Consider the following 20,227-nt stretch of genomic DNA (forward strand, 5'->3'; position numbering starts at 1 on the left):
CTTTTACACATAGCTGTTCAGTATTCCTAGTGCCATTTATTGAAAAGAACAAGACAACAATGTCCACTCTCACCTTTTTTATTCAGCATAGTTTTTGAAGTCCTAGCCACAGCAATCAGAGAAGAAAAAGATATAAAAGGAATCCAAATTGGAAAGAAAGAAGTAAAACTGTCACTGTTTGCAGATGAAATGATACTATCCATAGAAAATCCTAAAGAGGCCACCAGAAAACTACTAGAGCTCATCAATAAATTTGGTACAGTTGTAGGTTACAAAATTAATATACAGAAATCTATTGCATTTCTATACACTAACCGCGAACTATCAAACAGAGAAATTAAGGAAACAATCCCATTTACCATCACATCAAAAAGAATAAAATACCCACAAATAAACCTACCTAAGGAGGTTAAAGACCTGTACTCAGAAAGCTATAAGACACTGATTAAAGAAATTGAACATGATGGAAACAGATGGAAAGATATATCGTGTTCTTGCATTAGAAGAATTAATATTGTCAAAATGACCATACTATCCAAGTCAATCTACATATTCAATGCAATCCCTACCAAAATACCAATGGCATTTTTCACAGAACCAGAACAAATAATTTCAAATTTTGTATGGAAACACAAAGGACCCCAAATAGCCAAAAAAATCTTGAGAAAGAAGTACAGAGTTGGAGGAATCATGCTCCCTGGCTTCAGACTATATTACAAAGCCACAGTAATCAAAACAGTATGGCACTGGCACAAAAATCAGACACATAGGTCAATGGAACAGAATATAGAACCCAGAAATAAATCCACACACTTATGGTCAATTAACATATGAGAAACGAGGCAAAAATATACAATGGGGAAAAGACAATCTCTGCAATAAGTGAAACAGTTGTTCTGATTTGCGTTCTAGACATTCATTCAAACTTTCAACAACTATTTCCTAAGCTCTGAGCTAGGTCCTTGGGATTCAGTAGTGGAGCCTCAACTGCTGATTTCATGGAACTCACTCTCTGGTTTTTAATAAGCAACGAGAGAAAGAGAGACTCTAAGTAAACAAACCATGGAGCCAGACAGGGAGACATCCCAAGCAAGCCATGTAAGTCAAAAAGAGGTCAACAAATGTCCTCTGGAAATCTCCAGAGATGAAGGTTGCTTCTCACTTTTCTCTCTGTATGAAATACACACACACACACACGCAACTTGTTCCTAAACATTTGGGTTATAATCCCAAATAAATGTTCATTGAACAGTCCTAAAAGCATAGACCACGTGGTGGCAGCACAGTAGAGGCAGCTTTGCAAGACCTCAAAGCTAGCATTAGCCAGAATGCTAGGACTGGGTTGGGAGTGCTTCTAACACCTGGCACCTGCTCCTTGTTCTCACCCACTCACAACTTACTCTGTGTGCCTTAAAATGTCGGATGAATACAGAGGCAAATGGGAGGTCTCCCTCCTGTGCTCCAGGAGCTCATTGTCCAGATACACCTAATTGCCAGGGCAAGGAGCGGCATTGTCAACACGGAGGCCCCAGGGTCCAGGGATCCAGGGCACCGTTCTGGAGATGGAGGTGCTGACATTCAGGGCCTCATTGCTCCTTCTCTCCCACGGGGCATTAGGTTTAGGATAAAATGAGCCTTAGGAGCGGTTGGTTTGAGGAAGGTACGCCTTTTACTGGTGCTTCCTCTCTCACTGGGCATGTCTGTGGAGACACCTATGACCTCACAGATTGTGCCCAAGAGGAGGGATCTGGGTCTAGAGAGGGTGGGGAGGGCAAGAGACGCACAAGATGACAGTAGAGCCTGTCTGAGCACACACGGTCCACCACACCCTGGCTCATCCCCCACTCCTTTCCTTTCCACCCTCTAGGATGGCCAGGTTGAGTGTGCATTGGTGTTGCAGGAGGTGGAGGAAGGGACTAGCATCTAGGTTGAAAGACCAGAAACGAATATCCCCTGATAATTTCACGTCATTTTCTGGATTCAAAGGAGGGGTAGAGTGGGGAAGACAGACGTAGAGGGGCAGTGAGACAGGGCTCGATTCGGGGATCTCTCTGAGGCACGGCGAGGCGGTTCTCTCCCCCGCCTGGTGCGGGCTCCGGGTGGGTGGACTGGCGCCCCCCAGCCCCGCAGGCCCCGAATGACATCAGAGGCTGGGGAGCGCGCAGAGCGCAGGCGCGGGCGGAGAAGAGAGGCGGGAGGGGGGCCGACCAGTGCGGCTTGGGAGAGCGCTCCTCCGCCCTGCGCGCAGTCCCTGCGCCCCGCTCAGCCCGCGCCTCGCTGTTCGCGCCGCGCCTCGGGCGTCCAGAGCGCGCCCCTCGCACCGCATCAAGCGCCGCCCGCGGCAGCCCAGCCCCAGCCTTCCTCCTCCTCCTCTTCTTTCTCCTCCTCCTTCTCCTCCGCCGCCGGACACGCAGCCGCAGGCCGGGGCCGGGACGCAGCTGGGGAGTCAGGGACGCGCGCACCAGCCCTTCCCCCTCCGGCTCCCGCACCGCCGGCCGCCTCCCCTCGCCCTCCTCCTCTCCCCTCCCTGCTCCTTCGCTTCTCCTCCTCCTCCTCCTCCTCCTCTCCCAGCCCAGGCTGCCAGCACCATGTCCGCAGGGGGAGATTTTGGGAACCCACTGAGAAAATTCAAGTTGGTGTTCTTGGGGGAGCAGAGTGGTAAGTACCCCGCTTATTCTCTTGGCTCGGCGTCGAGTCGAACCCCCGCCAAATCATCTACCCGATTGGGACCCCGGCCCCGGCTCGAAAAGGCCCCTCGGTGCCTGGGTAGAGGGGAGGTTTGGGGATGAGAAGTCGGGGCCGGCTCGGGCGGGGCCGGGCAGGGGAGGGCCCAAGGGTAAGGGCCGAGGAAGCGAGGGGCGGGGGGAGGACGGCGCCCCTCTTTGGAGAACGAGACGGGACTGGCGTCTGGCCGCTCCCCACCCCGCGGCACCGGAGGGGTTCCCTGGGGCCCCTGCCCGGAACCGTAATTACGGGCACGTCCAGACCCCAGGGCAGACGGCCGCGGGCGGGGGGAGACCCACAGATGTCTCCTCTGAAAAGAGCGGGTGCAGGTCGTGGGGGAACAGGGCGCCTACCTCCCCTGGCTTACGTCCGACTGGGCACAGAAGGTTCTAGACCCGCTGCCCTTCGCCAGTGTGTATTAGCCCCTATGGGGCTCAGGGATCTGGGCGATGACAGCAAGGGTTCCCCAGTGCGAGGCAGATTCGGGGGATGGTGCGGGGCGCCTCACACCAAGAGCCGGGGCCCCCCGGGGCTGGGCAGAGAAAGGACCAGGCGACACGCCCTGCCTGGCTTCCCAGCACCCCTCCCGAGAGCGTTGGCGGTGGATTCTTCCCACCCCCCAGCTCACCGCCCTTCTTGGGGGAGGGGAGGTCACCGTGGCAGCGGGCCAGGGGCCGGGGAGAGGGGGAGACAAATGGCTTATGTACTGCCCAGCAGCCTCCCCAGGGAAAGCATCTCCGAAATCCAGGTTAGTCCCGAGGTGGGAAGACCATGTTGAGGAGCATGGACCCTCTGACACTTGTAGGAAGGAGTGGTTTTTCAGAGCATCCCTCCAGAGCCCTCTCACCTGGGGCTGCAGGGAGACCAGCTGGGCCCTGACCAGCTCTGCTGTGGGAGAAGGCCGTCTCTGGGAGCAGGACCAGCAGCTCTAGCTCTACAGACCAGTCCTGTTCACTTGGCTTGGTGCCTGTCTGCACAAGGGGCCAAGACACACACAACCTTGGGAGGACCTGGCGGGCTCTGGGAGCAGCGCTGCTGTGATGTGTGTGCCTATGGGTTGTGGAGGTCACACACCTGCCTGCTGCTGCTGCTCATTACAGCTCAGAGAAGGGTGTCAGAAGGTGGTCGAGTTCTGACATGGGTTTTGGGGCCAGGCTGGGCGTTTCAGAACAAAATCAACTCAGGCAGCCAGCCCTGTGTCCTGGACTCTGAGTTTCTGATCTTACTAGATTCCATTTTCACAAAACTAACTTTTCCTTGTGCCTAAAGGGATTTGGGGGGTGGGGGTGGTCTTCACATCCCAGTGCTAGTCTTAGCGGGCCTAGAGCCCTGAGAGTTGAATTCTTAGCTGTGTTCCCTTGAGCAGATTTCAAAGCCTCTCTGAGCCTTAGTTTCTGTCTCTGTAAGATGGTTGCCTAAGGGCAGTTCTCTTACCCCTTCATGTTTCCTCAGTGTCTCCCAAAGGGCCTGGACCATGGGAGGTTCCCAGCAAACACTTGTTTATTCCAAGTCTGAACATGCTTCAGGAAAGGACCAGGGGTTTGATGAGGAGAATGGTGTGTTTGAGGTAAAACTTTGGGCTCCCACGGAATCTCTGATGGGCTGAGGCCCCTACTGAGCCCTGCAAACCCCCTTTGCCCCTAAAATCACAGAAATGAGACCTGAAGGCCTCAGAGAGTGAGCCCCCACCTCTCCAGCATGTTTATATGGGAAGTTCCAGCCCCAGGGATGGGGTGTCGACCCAGAGTCCTATTGTGAGTTGTTCACCCTTCTGGGACTGGAACCACATCTCCTGTTCCCAGTCACTAACATGCCGTTGGGAAATAAGGTGACCTTGAATTGGGGAAGCCAAGAATTGGGGAGCTTTCCTGATAGGGGGTTAGGGTTGCCATACTCTGGCCAGGCTTGTGGCTGGGTCGGGTGACCTGGTGGAGATACCGGGCTAGTTGGTTGGGAGCATGCTTTCTGGGCCCTTTGAACATGGTCATTAGGGAAAAAGGCACTGCCATCAGTGCCATTGGCTATTAGCCACTCTGGTCCCTTCTGGCAGGGAGCCCTAGGACCCTGAAAAGCCTCCTCCCACTTTGTTGTGTCATTAGTGGGTTGTTTACCTTCAATTTTACAGAGCTTTTGGGGTCCCTGAGTTAGGCAGGAGACATGTGCATCTCTGAGCCTGGTGGGACAGAGGAATTGCCACCGCAGCCATGGCTTCCATCTTGCCCACATGCACTTTTACACGTGTTGGTCCTTTGTGCCCGCATCCTCTACAGCCTGTGTGGTGGAGGGAATTCTGAGTTCCCACTGAATTCTGGTCATCACCTCCACCCTGGGTCTCCCTCCCTGTGTGACCTTGGAGGTACCTCCCCTTCTGAACTCAGGGAACTTGGGTCAGCTGAGCACAGCAGGGACTTCTAGAACAGCATGGGCTGGCCTGTATGAGTTGAGTCCCCTGGAAAAGGGCCAGGGGAAGGAGCTGGCCTTCTCCTGTTCCCTGTGCCTGGCTTACTGGTAGCATCTCTCTAGGCCAGTGGGCGAGGACAGCTGGATCCCAGAGAGGAGTGCCCGGCCTGGAGCCCAGTGATGGGGAGGGTGTCCAGGACCAGATAATTCCAGGGGCATCAGACCTTCAGAGATTCCAGGGATCTGGTTTGGGTGGGAAGCCTTGAGGAGCCAATCTGGAGAGAATACCTCTAGCCCATGAGAGAGTACCCCCTCCTAGCAGCAGAATGATTGCCTTACTGTGGAACATGGAATACAGGCTGGCCAGTATCAGCCTGGCAGGGGGAGGGACTGTGGAGAGGTTGCTGTGGACCCAGGATGAAGGGTTTCCTTGCAGTGTGGAGGCTGTGCAATCCTGCTAGGGCTCAGATGGCTCTCTGGGCCTGCTGGCCGTGCCCTTGTGCTGATGGCAGTGGAGGGTGAAAGAGGGGGTGATGCACACCAGTCCCGACTTGGGCACTTGGTGGCATCCAGAGAAGGCAGGCATGAGCAGATATCTGAGGAAGGAGCTCGACCTGGGGGACACAGCCCTCCTCCTGAGTTCTGATGGCATTCTGTGGGGCTCCAGCTTCATGCGGGGCTTCTCTGAGTGTGTGTGGCAGGGAGGGGGAAGTGGGCTGTGTCTGCTGCACTCTGGCCTCTGCTCACCTCCCTTCCCTGAGACTCCTCCAGCAGGAGCAGGAAGATTGATGGACACAAGTTTGGTCTCCTTCCCCAGGCTGAGGCCAGTAGGCCAGCTTCTCCCTCTGACCAGCCACCTTCCTGTCCTTCGCTGGCAGTTGTGTTGCTGGAGGTGCCATCCATGCCGAGCACGATGTGAGTGGCATCCCTGGACTCATGCAGCATAGTGACCCTGCAGGCAGCTTTGGTTGTTTTCTCATTTGTTCAACCATCCCTCTCTCCCTCCCCCATCCGCCTCTCTCACTTCCTCCTCCCAGCATCCGTTTATTCATTCAGTCAGATCTTTGAGTGTATCCCTGCCTCGTGGAACTTATAGTCCACTGGGGAGCACAGACATCTGCGGATATAATTACAGTAAAGGTCTGCGAGGGCCGTGACGAGGGAGGAACAGCTGCTGTAGAAGCACATAGCAGGGCGTCCTACCCACCTATGGGGGCAGGTGTCAGAGGCGCCTTCTGAAGGCTTCAGAGGGGGAGACGCTTCTATAGGCAGCATGCTGGTATTCCTTCTTTGGGCTGAGTGCAGGGAGTAGGTCTTGCAAGGGGCCCACCCTCTCCAGGGAGTTTTGCCTGCTCTTCTCCCTCCTGCATTGAGGAAGTACGTGGGGTAGAGAGCAGGACAAGGGTGGAGAGCAGGACAAGGACAAGGAGAGCAGGACAAGTAGCAACTGCTGAGAGGGAAGGGGCTGCCCCTCCACTTTCATCCCTGTCCTCACTGCCAGGAGGGTCCTGCCTGACCCCTGCCTGCCCGCAACCCACACTGCTGCAGCCCCACAGGGAGCCCACCGCTGGCTTGGTGGTTGTGCCTGAAGCCCATCCCAGAAGTTGACTCCTCCCAGACCTGCTGGCCCTGCTGTGCCCAGCCTAGCTGGGCACTCACCATGGTGGAGCTTTGTTTTTTTCTGAACATTTTTAGAAACAATCACATGCTGCCCCAAGACCTCTGTTGTCTTGGTTCCTCAGGATTTTTAAATGCTTATTAACTTCTTTTAGGTACAAAAACCCTAACTGAATTTTAAGCCCCTTAAGGGCAAATTTCAGCACCTTAAGGTGACTAGTCATCTTAGTCATCCTTCCCCCCTCTCCGCCTGCAGGAGTTTTGTGCTCATTAAATATCTCATTTGAAAATGATGAGAGATCTTTGCTGTGTGGGATTTGCTGATGGCCCATCAGTAGATTGAAAGCGACAGGAGTCAAGGCCGCTTTGGAATAGGATTCTTCATCCTGACACCTGCCGCTTTCTCAAGCCAGAGGATTTTTATCTGCAACATTTACAGAGTCCTTCATAGAGGAATGGCTCATTTAGCCTTGGTCATGCCCACCTCACCGTTCATCTCACGGAAGCTGAATTTCTCAGGGCACCCCCATCCCCACCATCTCTGCAGAACTTTGAGAAGCAGCAAGGCCACCAGAGGTGGGGCGGAAGGGACACATCCAGACCCGGCAGAGCTCACTTTGAGATCTGAAGTGAATCACCCAGTGTCTCTGTGCCTCAGCTTCTTGGTCCTGCTTTCTCTCTTCCCAATTTTTCTCCCTGCCTCAGTGGCTGGAATGAGAGAGGGAACCTTGACTGTCAGGTGCAGGCCCAGAACCTTTGCTTTATTTGTTTAAAGAACTGGGTGTGAGGTCAGACAGACAGACACCAAGATGAGAATTAACCTGTACTTGGTATAAGAGAAAAGTGGCACCCTCAGTGCTGATGATAGATGCTTGAGAACTCGCCAGAGGACAAAAAAGAAACTGTGAGAACACGTTCTGGTGGTGCAGGTGTAACAGTAATTACCATCGTTTGCATGGTCTGATTATCATTATCGTTTGCAGCCTCCAAATTATAATGATACCATTAAAATATAACAAAATAACCTCATTGTCCTTTTGTTACTTATTAAATCCCTAAAATCAGCCCATGAATATTTATCCTTATAGGTGTTGCCTTGACATTGCAAGCTCGCCCAGGGCAGGCCTGAGGGTGGTACCATCTGTGTCCCATCCAGGCTGCAAAGTGTTCCTGTCCTCCCCAACCGTTCTTCCACTGTTGCAGAATGAATGAGCCTTTGAATGTGCAGGGCTTTCTGGTCTCAGTGTAAATCATTTAGAGAAACTGATGGACAGACCCGTTGGGGAGGGTGAGGAAAGGTTAGGTGGAACAGCAAAATTCATAATCATCGGGGGTGGACTACTGTACTGGGCATTTCCTCCACTGTCTGTCCGTGTATCTGTCTGTCATCCTTTTCCATTTCTCACCACAGAAAAGATGGGGGAGGTTGCCAGGGAGAAGTACTTGACGCACCCTGAGATGAGCAGCTTTTGTGAGAGCTCAAAAGACAGGCTGCCGGGAAATGGGGCTGCAGGCAGGGCTGGGCACTTAAGCCCTGAGGGGACCGCGATGATGAGGAAGCCAGTCTCTGCTTCCTGAAACAGGGCAGGAAAGGATGCAGATTCCTAACGCCTGAGGACTCCTAAGAGAGCTTCTTTACTGAACTTGAAATTTCCAATTCCCTTTTTTATTTCGGTAACTTTGGCCCTGAACTAAGTGGGATCTTTTTTAAAAAGTAAATTTTCACTACCGTGAATATGTTATCGTTTTAGAAAAATGATTTATTTTCAGTAGAAAAGCATATTTATCCTGGTCTCTTGGTAACAAGGCCGGTGGGAGCCTGAGTGACTCGCCCAGGTGCCACCTGTTCCCCGGGGGGTGACATACCCAATGGACAGACCAGGGTTCAGGAGAAAGCAGATGATACCTCACCCCTGAGGGCAGAATGGAGCCTTTACAGTAAAGGTTACCTCTATAAAATGCATTAAAAGAGTGGCAGCCTGGAGCCCCAGCAGGACGGGCGAGGGAGGAAGACTTCATTTGGGTGTGCTCTGTGCTGGAGACCACAGCTTTCCTCCAGGGTCTGGGCAGTTGGGGGATGGTCTTGTTGCTTTAGTGGGGTTTCCCTCGAGAAAGGGGTTTCCAGTATTGGGATGACTGGCTCACCCATTTCCCCCTGTGGCTGGAGATGAGGTGAGGGCAGGTCACAGAGGCTGGCTCAGCCAGGTTCTAGCTGAGAACTCATTACTCAGAAGGGAAGAACCAGTCACACTGAGAAGCTGGTTCCTACCTGCTCTGGGGGTAGCCCTTCCTCTGGCCTCATTCTCCCTCCAGGCCTGGAGATATCAGGGCCCTGGAGACCCTGATTCTGTCTAGGATTTGCCACCAGCTGGCCATGTGGTTGGATTAGCCCCAGCCCACCTTTCACTTTCTCGATATGTCCCTGGAGGCTAGTGGACTTGGTGATCACTAGGGCCAGTGGAGCTCTAAGTGGTTCTATAATTCAGCACCAGCTTAGAGTATGACGCCAAGCCAGTAACACTCCCAGCCTGGGCACGGCACGGGTCAGAGGGGCTGCAGGGATGAATGCATGAGATCAGGGCCTCTGCCAACTGTTTCCCCTGGAACTGCGCTGGGCTCCAGTGCAGGGTCCTCTCCAGTCTGCCACCTCTTCTCTTGGCCAACATTCTAGGCCCACCTACCTGGGCCCAGCCTTACTACTGTGCCCTCGGGGTGCCTTGGTTCATCCCTTCTGATGATGTGTTTGGCTCAGGTTGCCAGGCAACAGGGATGGAGCTGTTTTGCCCTTCCTGCCGACAGGCATTTATCTCATACAGAGGACAGCAGAATGGGTGACAGCTCCCAGGTACTCCTACTCCGGGATACTTCCTTCTGTAGCCAGGTGGGTGGGTGGTAAGTGGGGAGGGCTGGGAAGGGGCCAGAGCCAAGAGGGATATGCGGTGTCCCCAGTAGACCAGTCCCAGCTCCTACTCCAGCCCCATCACCAACAGCATCCTCTTGAGCCCTGGGCTTCCACCCCAGCCTGGCCCTCTCTGTCTGGGTGTTGGGATGTAACACCCAGACAGAGAGGGGCCTCAAATATGAGGACCCCTGGTGCTCATTTCCCTCCAAGACAGTAGGGCCTTTATGACCTTGTTGGACTTCCAAGATGTGTCTAATACATCAATATGTAGCACATGCTAAATGCTCCAGTAAGAGGTAATTTTGTTGGTGAAATAGTGATGGCACCCCCCCTCCCCGCCTGCTCGTAGATGTATGGGGGGAGGAGAAGTAGGGGTGCAAGGTTTGGAGAATCACTGATGGACCGTTTTTGTGTAGTGAGCTGCAGGGCAGCGTTCTTGTGATCTGACAGGTAGAGCTGCTTATCAATTTGTGGATGAGGGAAGTGAGGCTCTGAGAGGCGAAGATGTTTACACAGGGTGCGGGACCCAGAAGCTGCTACTGCTGAGCTGGGAAGGACCCCCGGGTCTCTGACTCACTGGCCGGCGTTTTCCCTGCTGCCTGGCCTGGCAGGGAGGGGGACAGACTCACCCTGACCCCCTGTGGCCCCACAGCTGCTCACAAGCAGAGCACCTCAAGTTCACTGCCACTGTCCTTCCCTGAGGACACGGCCCAGGGACTGCAGGCTGGAGGGTCTGCGGTGTTGTGAGTGGGACAGTTCTTGGACCTCAGCCAGCGTTGATGTGAGTATTAACTACACAAGCAAGGCTGCGGGTGTGGTCTGCTGGGGAATCAAGGGAGGCTTCCCGGAGGAGGTGGTGCCCAGTGAGCAGGAATTCACTGGCAGGTGAGGGAGGCATCACGAGCAGAGTGCCCAGCTGTGCCAAAGCTGAGGGCTGTGATGGGCACGGGCCTTCCAGGGAATTGGGTATCCTTCACGTGGCTGGGCTCTGGTGTGGTTGGGGGAACGTGGTGGGAGGAGTTGCACCTGGGGAAGCAGGGTCAGGCCACACACAGGAGTCTGGGTCTTCCCTGCAGGCAGCTGGGACCCAATGGGGGGCTTCAACCAAGGAGGGACATGCTTATGGGTTAGAAGACAAGGCTATGGCCCACTTGCAGGCAGGAGATCCAGGTGGCCCGACCCAGGCCGGCTGGGAACATTCAGAGGATGGAATTTAGAGGAGGCCTTGTGACAGGTATCAGCTTGAGCTTCCTTCCAGCCCTGAAGTTCACCTCTGCTGCGGATGTATATTTTCTTGATTCTTTCTCTGTTGACTGAGGACTCAGGAACAATGAAGGGTTGTAGAGGAGGGACTTTTGTCCTTCTCTGCAAGACCACACTCCCCAGATGTACCCATGCTGGCTGCCTTAAGCTCCTCTGCCCTTCCAGCCTCCACAGTGCCCTGGGTGCTCCAGACTCTTCCCGTCCGCCAGCTGCTCAGGGCGGGTGTACACCTGGAGAGGAGCGGGCCGCTGGGTGTGCGAGCTCCTGCCTCCTGTGCAGCCTCCTGCCACTGCCTCCCTTGCTGGGCTTCTCTTCCAGCGGACACCTGACTCCCTTCCTTTGCTTCCTTCCATAGATTCCCTTGCTCTTCTCTGCCAGCTTCCAGTTTCCCAACCAGCTCAGGCGTCCCTGAGGACTTGAGGGAGGACTGTGTGGGGAAGAGCTTCCCTCCCCGCCTTGGAAACAGAAACCTAGTCTTAGGCTGGCTGTGCAAAAGACAAAGGGTGGGAGCCAGGGAGCTGGCATGGAGACAGGGGGCTGCCTTCCTGAACCTGGCCACCCCCCCTGCAGGCCCGCTCACGGTCTGATGGTCTGTCCTCAAGGCCTGAAACGCCACCCTCCAAAGCCCTGGTAACCTCTGTTCCCTGCCCCTCGTGTCTTCCGCCCATGGAGGTTACTGAGCCCCACCTGGGTATTCCTTTGCCAGTGTAGCTGGTAGGGGGAGAATACCCTAATTATGCATCGTCAGTGGTCACAGCACATTTCAGTGACCCCTGTGGGCAGGGCCACGTTAATGGTCTGTGAAGTCAGAGTGGGTAAGGAGACCTGTGCCCTCGGTTGGTGCTCAGCAGAGGTGTCACCCCTGCCCAGAGTTGCTAGACTAGAGAAAACGGCCTGGAAGCTGGCCGCAAGCAGCTCAGCCCAGCTTTGACCTGTTCAAAACCCTGCTGGGTACCCCCGTTGCCCCCATCCCGGGGCAGAAGCAGGACCAAGAGACACATCCCTGGTTCGGGACTGCAGAGCTGCGAGTGTGACCTCCACGTGGGCGTCAGGTCCCTCTGGGGGCGGCGTGCGGATTCCGAGAGAGGTAGAGAAAATGTTCTGTTCTGACCCTGTTGCCGAGCGGGGAATAAACATCACACAGACTGAAGAGGATAAAGTGAAGCATTCAGACTCACATTTCTTGTGTATTTCCCCATCCAGTGAAGGATTGGGGTGGGGGGGGAGTCGGGAAGTGCAGGGAAGAGAGGGCCATGGAGGCACTGAGGGGAGGACCCCCACCAGACACAGGTGCCGGAGCGCACCTTCACAGGCCTGCTGGCCTCCACGTGCTGCGGCCTTGGGAAAGCCCGGGTGGCATAAGGCTCTAGGCAGTGGTGCTGTCCGTCCTGGGGCCTCAACCAAATAGAATTAAAGGGTCCTGTGGAGGCACTGATTGCTGTTGGGGCACAGGAGTGATGGGACTAATTCTGTTTTCACGTGGAGGATGAGCTGAGGGGTGGGGGCTGCTGCTGTGAGGAGGCCGACGACCCTCGGCCAGGCAGAGCAGGAGTGGAGAGAAGGGCTCTCACCTCGGCCCCGGGGGATGAGGGAGGGCATTCTTCAGCTCCACGGCCCCAGTGCTGCGACACCAGGCTTCCATGAGCAGACTGAGCCTCGTCTCTCCCTCCCCAAGGCCAGTTGGCTCTGCCCCACTGGGACCCTGCAGTTCCCAGACTGGGCTGCTGCAAGTAGGGTCAAGCCTTGGGGCCAGGAGATTATTTGGTTCTGCTCTTCTCTGTGTAGAGAGCACCTCTGAGAAGGGTTTATTTTTAGGGGAAAAAAAAAGCCACTCTCAGATTAGCCACTTATTTTAGGGATATTAGCAGATCCTACTTGTAGCACCAGGATCCGGAAATTCTCCCCTGATTCAAATCCATCACTCCCCCACATCCAGCCAAAGCACTGCCGGCTGCTGCCCACGTCAGAATGTGAAATGCAGGCCTGGAAAGGTGCCTTGCCAGCCCACCCACCCTGGTTCTCTCCCACCTGCATCAGAAGAGGGCAGAACCCCAGGTGTTGGGCCAGAAGAGCCAGCTCCTCCCCTTTCTCCGTCATGCAGCCAAAGGGTCATCTAAGCCAGAGTTCTGGTCTGGACAGCAATGTCCACTCATCTGTCCACCTCACCTCGGGGGGAGCTGGAAGTGCTGTGGGAAATGTATGGTGAGGTAGTCACAGCCCCTGCCCACCACAGCCTCCGTGCAGGGCAACTGAGGGCTTCAGTCCTAAACAGAGAGACCTGCGAGGTTCTGCAGCAGGTGACCAGCCACTAACACCGCCGCAGGAGAGGAGGCGGGGGCTGAGGGAAGAGTAGAGGGGGCATCTTTTAGGAATGTGAGATGGTTTGACAGATACAACCTAAGGTGACCCTGAATGAGCCACCCCCTTGCCTAGTACCTTCCCCTTGAATGCAGATGGAACCTGACACTTGCTTCTAGCCAATATGGTATGGCAAAGATGGGCTGTCACTCCCATGATTGTTTCTCTACAAGACTCCTCTGCTGGCCTTGAAGGTGTGAGCTGCCATGTGGTAAGAGGGCAGTGAGGGGTCATGTGGTGAGGAACTGTGGGTGGCCTCTAGGGGAAAAGCAGCCCCTGGCCGGTAGCCCCCAAGAAGATGGAGACTCAGTCCTCCAGTCATGAGGGACTGAATTTGGTCAGCCACCACAGACAGGAGCTTGAAAGAGGACCCCGAACTCCAGAAAGAAACATAGCCCAGCCAATACCGTGATTGTAGCCTTGCGAGACTGCGAACAGAGGTCCCAGGAAAGCCGTGCACAGACTCCTGCCCCAGGGGAATGTGATATAATAAGTGTATGTTGTTTTGATCCTCTAACTTTGTGGTATTTGTTACACAGCAACAAATAACTAATACAGATGGGGTGAAGATTTTTCCAGGGAAGACACACCTTAGAGATGTCCTCCTTTTGCAGAAAAGGAGTTGGAGCTTCCATGAGGAACTATGACCTGCTCCTGGTTAAGCAGCTGGCTGGGGCCATGGGAGGAGGGAGGCCCTCCTCCAGGGAGGCCCCGGGAGTCGGGTCCTGGTTCTTGCTCTGCTACTTCTCTCCCTTTGTGCATCTTTGAGCAAACCCTCCTGCTTCCTGGGCCTCCAGTTTTTCCTCTGTTACGTGAAGGACTGGATCTGATGATCTCTAGGTGACTTCTTGCCATGACTTGGTATTCTGAGGCCACTCTGATCTGTGATCCTTCTAGAAGCCAGGCCTCAGGGCCTTTGTGAGTTTTAATCTCTGCTGCTCCTCCCGTGTTGTGTGTTCCTACTGTGGCTTCAGGAGGCATGATCTTCCTGTCCTGGGCATACTTCTATAAGCCTGATGGGTTCAGGCAAACCTCTGAAGTGGAGCTCTTGGCTGTGCACCAGGAGTTACTATCTGGCCGTGACCCTGGGATCATGTGATCCTGGGCAAGTGGCCCCTCTTCTCTGACTTCACATCTCCTAGCTTAGTGAGAGGCTTGGACAAAATTAGTTCCAGAATCCTCTATGGCTCACACCCTCTGTGGTGCTGCTTTGGAGAAGGGCTCCTTAAGGACCTGGAGCTTGTGGGATGGGACAAGTGAGCCTGGATACATCTTCTTGGTACCCAGGCGTCCAAGTCCAGGGGCAGACCTGAATATACGCCCAGTTTCTTGTTCCCCAGCATGGCCCTCCAGCCGCCCCAGTGCCTGGCCAGCAGTCATCTCTGGTCCACAAGGGCTGGAGACAAAGAATCCTCCTTGCCTGCTGGGTGGTCCTGTGCTCACTCTCAGGCCCAGGGGTCCGGAGATCTAGAGTGCATCTTCCACCCCCGAAACAATGGTCCTCGTCTCTAAACTTCACCTGGAAGGCCATCCCTACTCTCCAGGTGAATCTTGAGCAGGTGCCCTTGAGCCCATGCTGAGGGCAGGAGGGGTCTTCTTTCTATGACTGAATGGGGAGGTCTCCACATCCACTCTTCCCTCACCAGCTGGCTCTGGACATGCAGGGGCTGGGATTGTGCCCATTTCCTCTTCGGCAAAGCAGCAAGGTCCACAGAGTGAGCGCTGTGTGAAAGTATGCAGGGACAGGAGGGGGCGCTGGGCCCCCACAAGTGCCGGGAGCAGCTCCCTGTGCTCGGGGAGGCCTTGGAGTCAGCACCCTTGGTCAGCGCCAGCCCAGGGTTCCTCTGAAGGATGCCATGCCTCCAGCAGCCTGTGACCTTGAGGCCACCTTCCACCTGACCAGGCAAGCTTGATCTCATGGCCAGGCAACAGCTGGGCCCCCTTGGATGGGGGCTGTGGGTCCACTGTCACAAGGCCCCTCTGACTGGACCTCAGCTGATAATCTGGAAAACACAAGCCATGGCTCTCAGCGCTCTGTCTGCGCATCGTCACTGCCCCACTGTCCTCTCCCTGTGAATGAGGCTTTTAATAGCAATGCCACCAGCAATTTGCCTTAGGAAGAGAAGTATAAATGTGAGCATGTACGTATATTACTTTGCCAACCTCCATGCTGTGGATGAACCAAGAGTTCCTCTCAGTTTAATAAACTACCAAATTGCATTAACACCAGCCTTGTCAAAAGATCAGCTGGTGGTGGGAATTTAGCATGTGTTTCTTCCTTCTCTCAAACGTACATATCCTCACTATGGTTGAATTCTTCACGGCACCCATGCAGCTACTCAGACATGTGACACGATTGGCCAGCGTAGGGTCGGACTGGAGTTGGGCTGAGCCTCAAGTCAATTGGAATGGAGTGTATCCTGCCCATCCAGGCCTGGCTGTCCAGGGAAGCCAAGCCAGAGTGTGTGCACTGCAGGCAGGAGCTCCTGTTCTAGCTGGAGGTGGAGAGTGGCTAGCACTCAAAGCTAGCAGGTGCTGCTACTGCTGTTGGGACCTGGAGGGGAGACCCAGAACCTCTTTGAAGCTGAGAAGAGTGTTCAAAATGACTCAGTGAGGTAGAGAGGGTCCAGACAGTGGGTGAGCTGGCCATGGTGGGGAGGAACTCTGCAGCCCATATGAGCTGTGTGCTCAGGCTCAGGTGGTTTTCAAGAAATCCTGAAGACGTCATCCTTGATGAGGTTCTCAGTTTCGTAGCTAAGACACCAGGGGTACTAGAGAGTTCCTCCCCACGCCAGGGCTTCTGGTGCTTGCTGGGTTGAGAGTGAGAGAGAGAGAGAGAGAGAGAGAGTGTGTGTGTGTGTGTGTGTGTGTGTGTGTGTGTTTGCATGCATCTAAGTGAGCATGAACTCACTTAGGTGGCATAAGGCTCTAGGTGGTTATGCCAAGGTTCTGCCCACCGAGCTGTCCTGGCCTGTGGTTAGAAGGGCTCACAGCAGTTCCCCAGTGCCCAGCTAGGTCCCTGTTCTTGGTGAAGACTGTTGATGCCAAGTACAGTTATATTCTATTTCCTTAGGAAAATTTCACGTTGACCACAATGTTTAATCAGAACAAGCCATTTCCTGAATGTGTGCAGAACCTGAGACAGGGATATAACATACATATGTGTGTGTGTGCATAATTTTAAAAATCATCATATTTCGTTTTTTCCTTTAACTTTTTATTTTGACATAAGTTTAGGCTTATAGAAAGTTGTAAGACTAGTATGAAGACTTCTCACATGCCTTCCACCCAGAATGTTAACATTTTACTGCTCCTGTGGGATTCATAGCACTTCTGTGAGGTAGACACTTCTGCCTCCATTGTACAAATGAGGATACTGAGCCTCAGAGAGTATAGTAACTAACTCCAGATCACACAGCAAATAAGTGGCAGAGCCAAGATTAAAATCCAGGCCTGTCAGTTATGTGTGACCATGTGTGATGTAAGCGTGAGTGTGTAGGTGTCTTGCTCCTTCTGCCCAAAGAACTTCCTTTCTTGTGTTGTAGATCTGCTAGCAAGAAATTGTCTTGGCATCTGACTTCTTTATATCAATTCCATTTTTGAAATATTTTTGCTGGGTATAAAATTCTATGTTGACAATATTTTTCTTTCAGTACTTCAGAGATGTCACTTCATTTTCTTCTGGTTTGCATGGTTTCTGACAAGGTAACAAAGATTTTTATTCTATATTTTCTTAGGCCTGTGATCCAATATATTCTTGTTATTTCTGTTTAAACAGTCAGTTATCTTTTAAAGAGATTTCAATGATACAAAAGAAATCTTACACATTTTCCCATGTAGTGACCATTCCCTGTGTTCACTATTCCTTTATGTGGACCCACATTTCCATCTGGTGTCATTTCACTTTTTCTTGGAGTACTACCTGTACAGATCTGCTGCTGATGAATTCTGTCAGCTTTTGAATATTTGAAAAAGTTTTTATTTCATCCTTATTTTTGAAAGATGTTATATAGTATATATCTGAAAGTTACAGAATTCTAGGTTGATAGGTTTTTCTTTCAGGACCTTACAGATACTGCTCCATTGTCTTCTTGCTTGCATTGTTTCTGAGGAGAAGTTGCTGTCTTCTTTATCTTTGTTTCCCTGTATATAATGTGTCATTTTTCCCTGGCTACTTTTATGATTTTCTCTTTATCACTGATTTGGTGCAATTTGATTATGATGTGCCTCTGTGTGGTGTCTTTTATGTTTCCTTTGCTTAGGGTTTGTTGAACTTTTTGGATCTGTGGTTTACATTTTCTCTCAAATTTGTAATATTTTCAGTAAAACTTTCTTCAATTCTTCGAGAACTCCAAATACATGTATGTTAATCTACTTGATGTCATCCTATGGCTCACTAGTGTTCCAGTAATTTATTTCTATTCTTTTTACTCTGTGTCTTATTTTAGATATTACTCTGTCTTCAAGTTCATTGATCTTTTCTTCTGCATTTAATCTGGGATTAATCTGTTGCTAACCCATCTAGTGTATTTTTCATTTCCCACATTGTAGTTTTTACTTCTAGAAGGATGATTTGTGTCTTTTTAAATACCTTCCACATCTCTGTTTAACTTTTTGAACATATGAAATGCAGTCATAATAATTGTTTTTTTAAATATTTTTGTTTGCTAATTCTAACATTTGTGTCAGTTTCGACTGATTTTTTCCTCCTTATTAAGGATTTATTTTATTGCTTCTTTTCGTGCCTGGTAATTTTTTATTGGATGCTAGACATTGTGAATTTTGTCATGTTGTGTATTGGATGGTTTTTGTATTCCTATAAATTCTTAGGATTTGTTAGCTGGGACTGGAGTGGTGCTCAGTCTGGGGCTAATTATTTCCCACTCTTGAGGCACAGCCCTTCAGAGTTCTCTCCCCAGTGTGCCATGAATGAGGAAGCTTTTCACTCTGGCTGGTAGGAACAGGCACTATCCCAGGCATATGTAGATGCCAGGTGCTGTTTCCTTTTTAATCCATTTGGGTGGTTCTTTCCCAAGTCTTGAGCAGTTTCTTTACACACCTTTGCTGATCAGTCCTCAGCTGAAGACTTAAGTGAGCCACTTCGCAGACCTCTGGTGTTCTCTGTCTCTCTGTGCACCTCTTTCCTCTCTTGTGAACTTCGGCTGACTTGTTTTCTCCAGACTCTCAGCTCTATCTCCCCATTCCCAGTGCCATGTCCTGAAGTTTTCTCAAGGCAACAATTTGGGGGCAGTTGGGGGGCTCACTTGATTTGCTTCATGTCTCTCAGGGTTTACTGTCCTTTACTGCCCTTATGCACTGTCTTGAAAATCAGTTTCATATATTTTGTCTGTCTTTTGATTGTTTCCAGTGAGAAGATAAATCTGATGACCAGAAGCTAACATCTTGGGTCTGTGTTTTTTCATTTAATCATTTATTTGTAGGGGACACTGGTCTGGGCCCATGAGTGAGAACATTGGCTTGGACAGGAGTGTTGTCTAGTTAGTATTCTTTTTTTTTTTTTTTTTTTTTTTTTTTGGGTACGCGGGCCTTTCACTGCTGTGGCCTCTCCCTTTGCGGAGCACAGGCTCCGGACGCGCAGGCTCAGCAGCCATGGCTCATGGGCCCAGCCGCTCTGTGGCATGTGGGATCTTCCCGGACTGGGGCATAAACCCGTGTCCCCTGCATCGGCAGGTGGAGTCTCAACCACTGCACCACCAGGGAAACCCTAGTTAGTATTCTTGATTTTCATCTGTGATGTTCATACAATTAATTATATAAACGTAAATTTGCTGCATGATTTCTGCACTCTGGAGTCTTTGCAAGAACTTTCTGCTATCTAGCTTTTATTATAAGCTCATCATTAACAGCTAGTTTGGTCTTGTCTTACGAATACTGAGAATTGTACAGTTGATCATGTTAGCTTTTTTTTTTTTTTTTTTTTTTTTTTCCCTCCAGAGAGCTCAGGCAGTTTCTTAGTCTGACTTTAATGATCGGGTAATATATTTTAAGATGTATGTCTGTGAACAAACTTTTTGCTCCAGCCTTCTCTTTTTAGCTTATTTATCCTTTCCCTTATATCCCTCTCAAAATTCTTAGTTGCAAATAAGAGAAGTCTACTCTCACTCTCCAGCTGATTCAAGCAGACAGTGTATCAGAGCAATGACTGGGGAGCACAGAGTCTCTGGGAAGGTCAGAGTCAGAGAACCAGGCTTGGAGCAGCAGCCTGACTCACACCAGGACTTGTCCAGGGGTAGACGCAGTCCCTCTGCTGGGTACTGTCAAAGGCTGGTGTTGAAACCCACATCAGAATCCAGGGACATCCCACACCTCACTAGATTCATGTCAGTCATTTCTGGTGAGTCTCACGTGAGCATCTGATGGGAGAAGTCTAGGTAGGATGCCTACAACAGAGCTGCAAGGGATGCTCTTGCATTAGGGAGGATGGCTTTAGACCTCCCCAACACAGTAGGGGCATTCAGAGGAATTGGGCAGCTATCCACTATTGTTATTGATAGGTAGCTACTGTATCCTGATATTATTTTAAATAATATAGTCACCAGTGATCCTTTTGTGGGGGAAAGAAGGAGAGGGTTAACCCAGGCTATCAGATGAGTGTGAGCTCTCCTGTGCACAGCAGTCATGCCAACGCACAGCCTGGTGCACCCTCCCTGGCCTCTGTGCCCCTCCGCCCTCCCACCAGAGCAGACAGCGGAGCACAGACCCTTCTTGGGCTCTCAGGGCTCTAGGCCTGTGGGGGTGGGAGTGGGAATGGGATGAAATGTTTGAAGGTTAGTGAGACCCAAGGGTCAGAGGGACTCCGCCCACAGCTGGAAATGAGCCCCTCCCTTGGTCCTTTAATCCAGCTGCATTTCAGGCTTGGTAAGCATTGTCACTCGCCTCAGACTGGCAGCAGCCCTTAAAGACCATCAAGCCTGACCTCATTGGAATAATGACCTCTTAGCT

The 20,227-nt window shown here is 52.0% G+C and overlaps 1 protein-coding gene across 2 annotated transcripts in view; it reads left to right on the forward strand.

The window, feature by feature from the left end:
- The first annotated feature begins 2,499 nt into the window (after positions 1 to 2,499).
- Positions 2,500 to 20,227, forward strand: part of RAB6B (RAB6B, member RAS oncogene family) — a 52,782-nt gene continuing 35,054 nt past the window's right edge. Inside the window, exon 1 of one of the 2 annotated variants that reach the window (XM_024746245.1) lies at positions 2,500 to 2,658. In XM_024746245.1, coding sequence (XP_024602013.1) covers positions 2,589 to 2,658 — 70 coding nt within the window. In that variant the 5' untranslated portion in view covers positions 2,500 to 2,588. Of the gene's footprint in view, positions 2,659 to 18,644; positions 18,672 to 20,227 lie in introns of those variants that run through there. The other variant, XM_024746246.1, reaches the window with a different exon arrangement.

Source organism: Neophocaena asiaeorientalis, unplaced genomic scaffold (genome assembly GCF_003031525.2).
Source record: "Neophocaena asiaeorientalis asiaeorientalis breed wild unplaced genomic scaffold, Neophocaena_asiaeorientalis_V1.1 scaffold437, whole genome shotgun sequence".
NCBI lineage: Eukaryota > Metazoa > Chordata > Mammalia > Artiodactyla > Phocoenidae > Neophocaena > Neophocaena asiaeorientalis.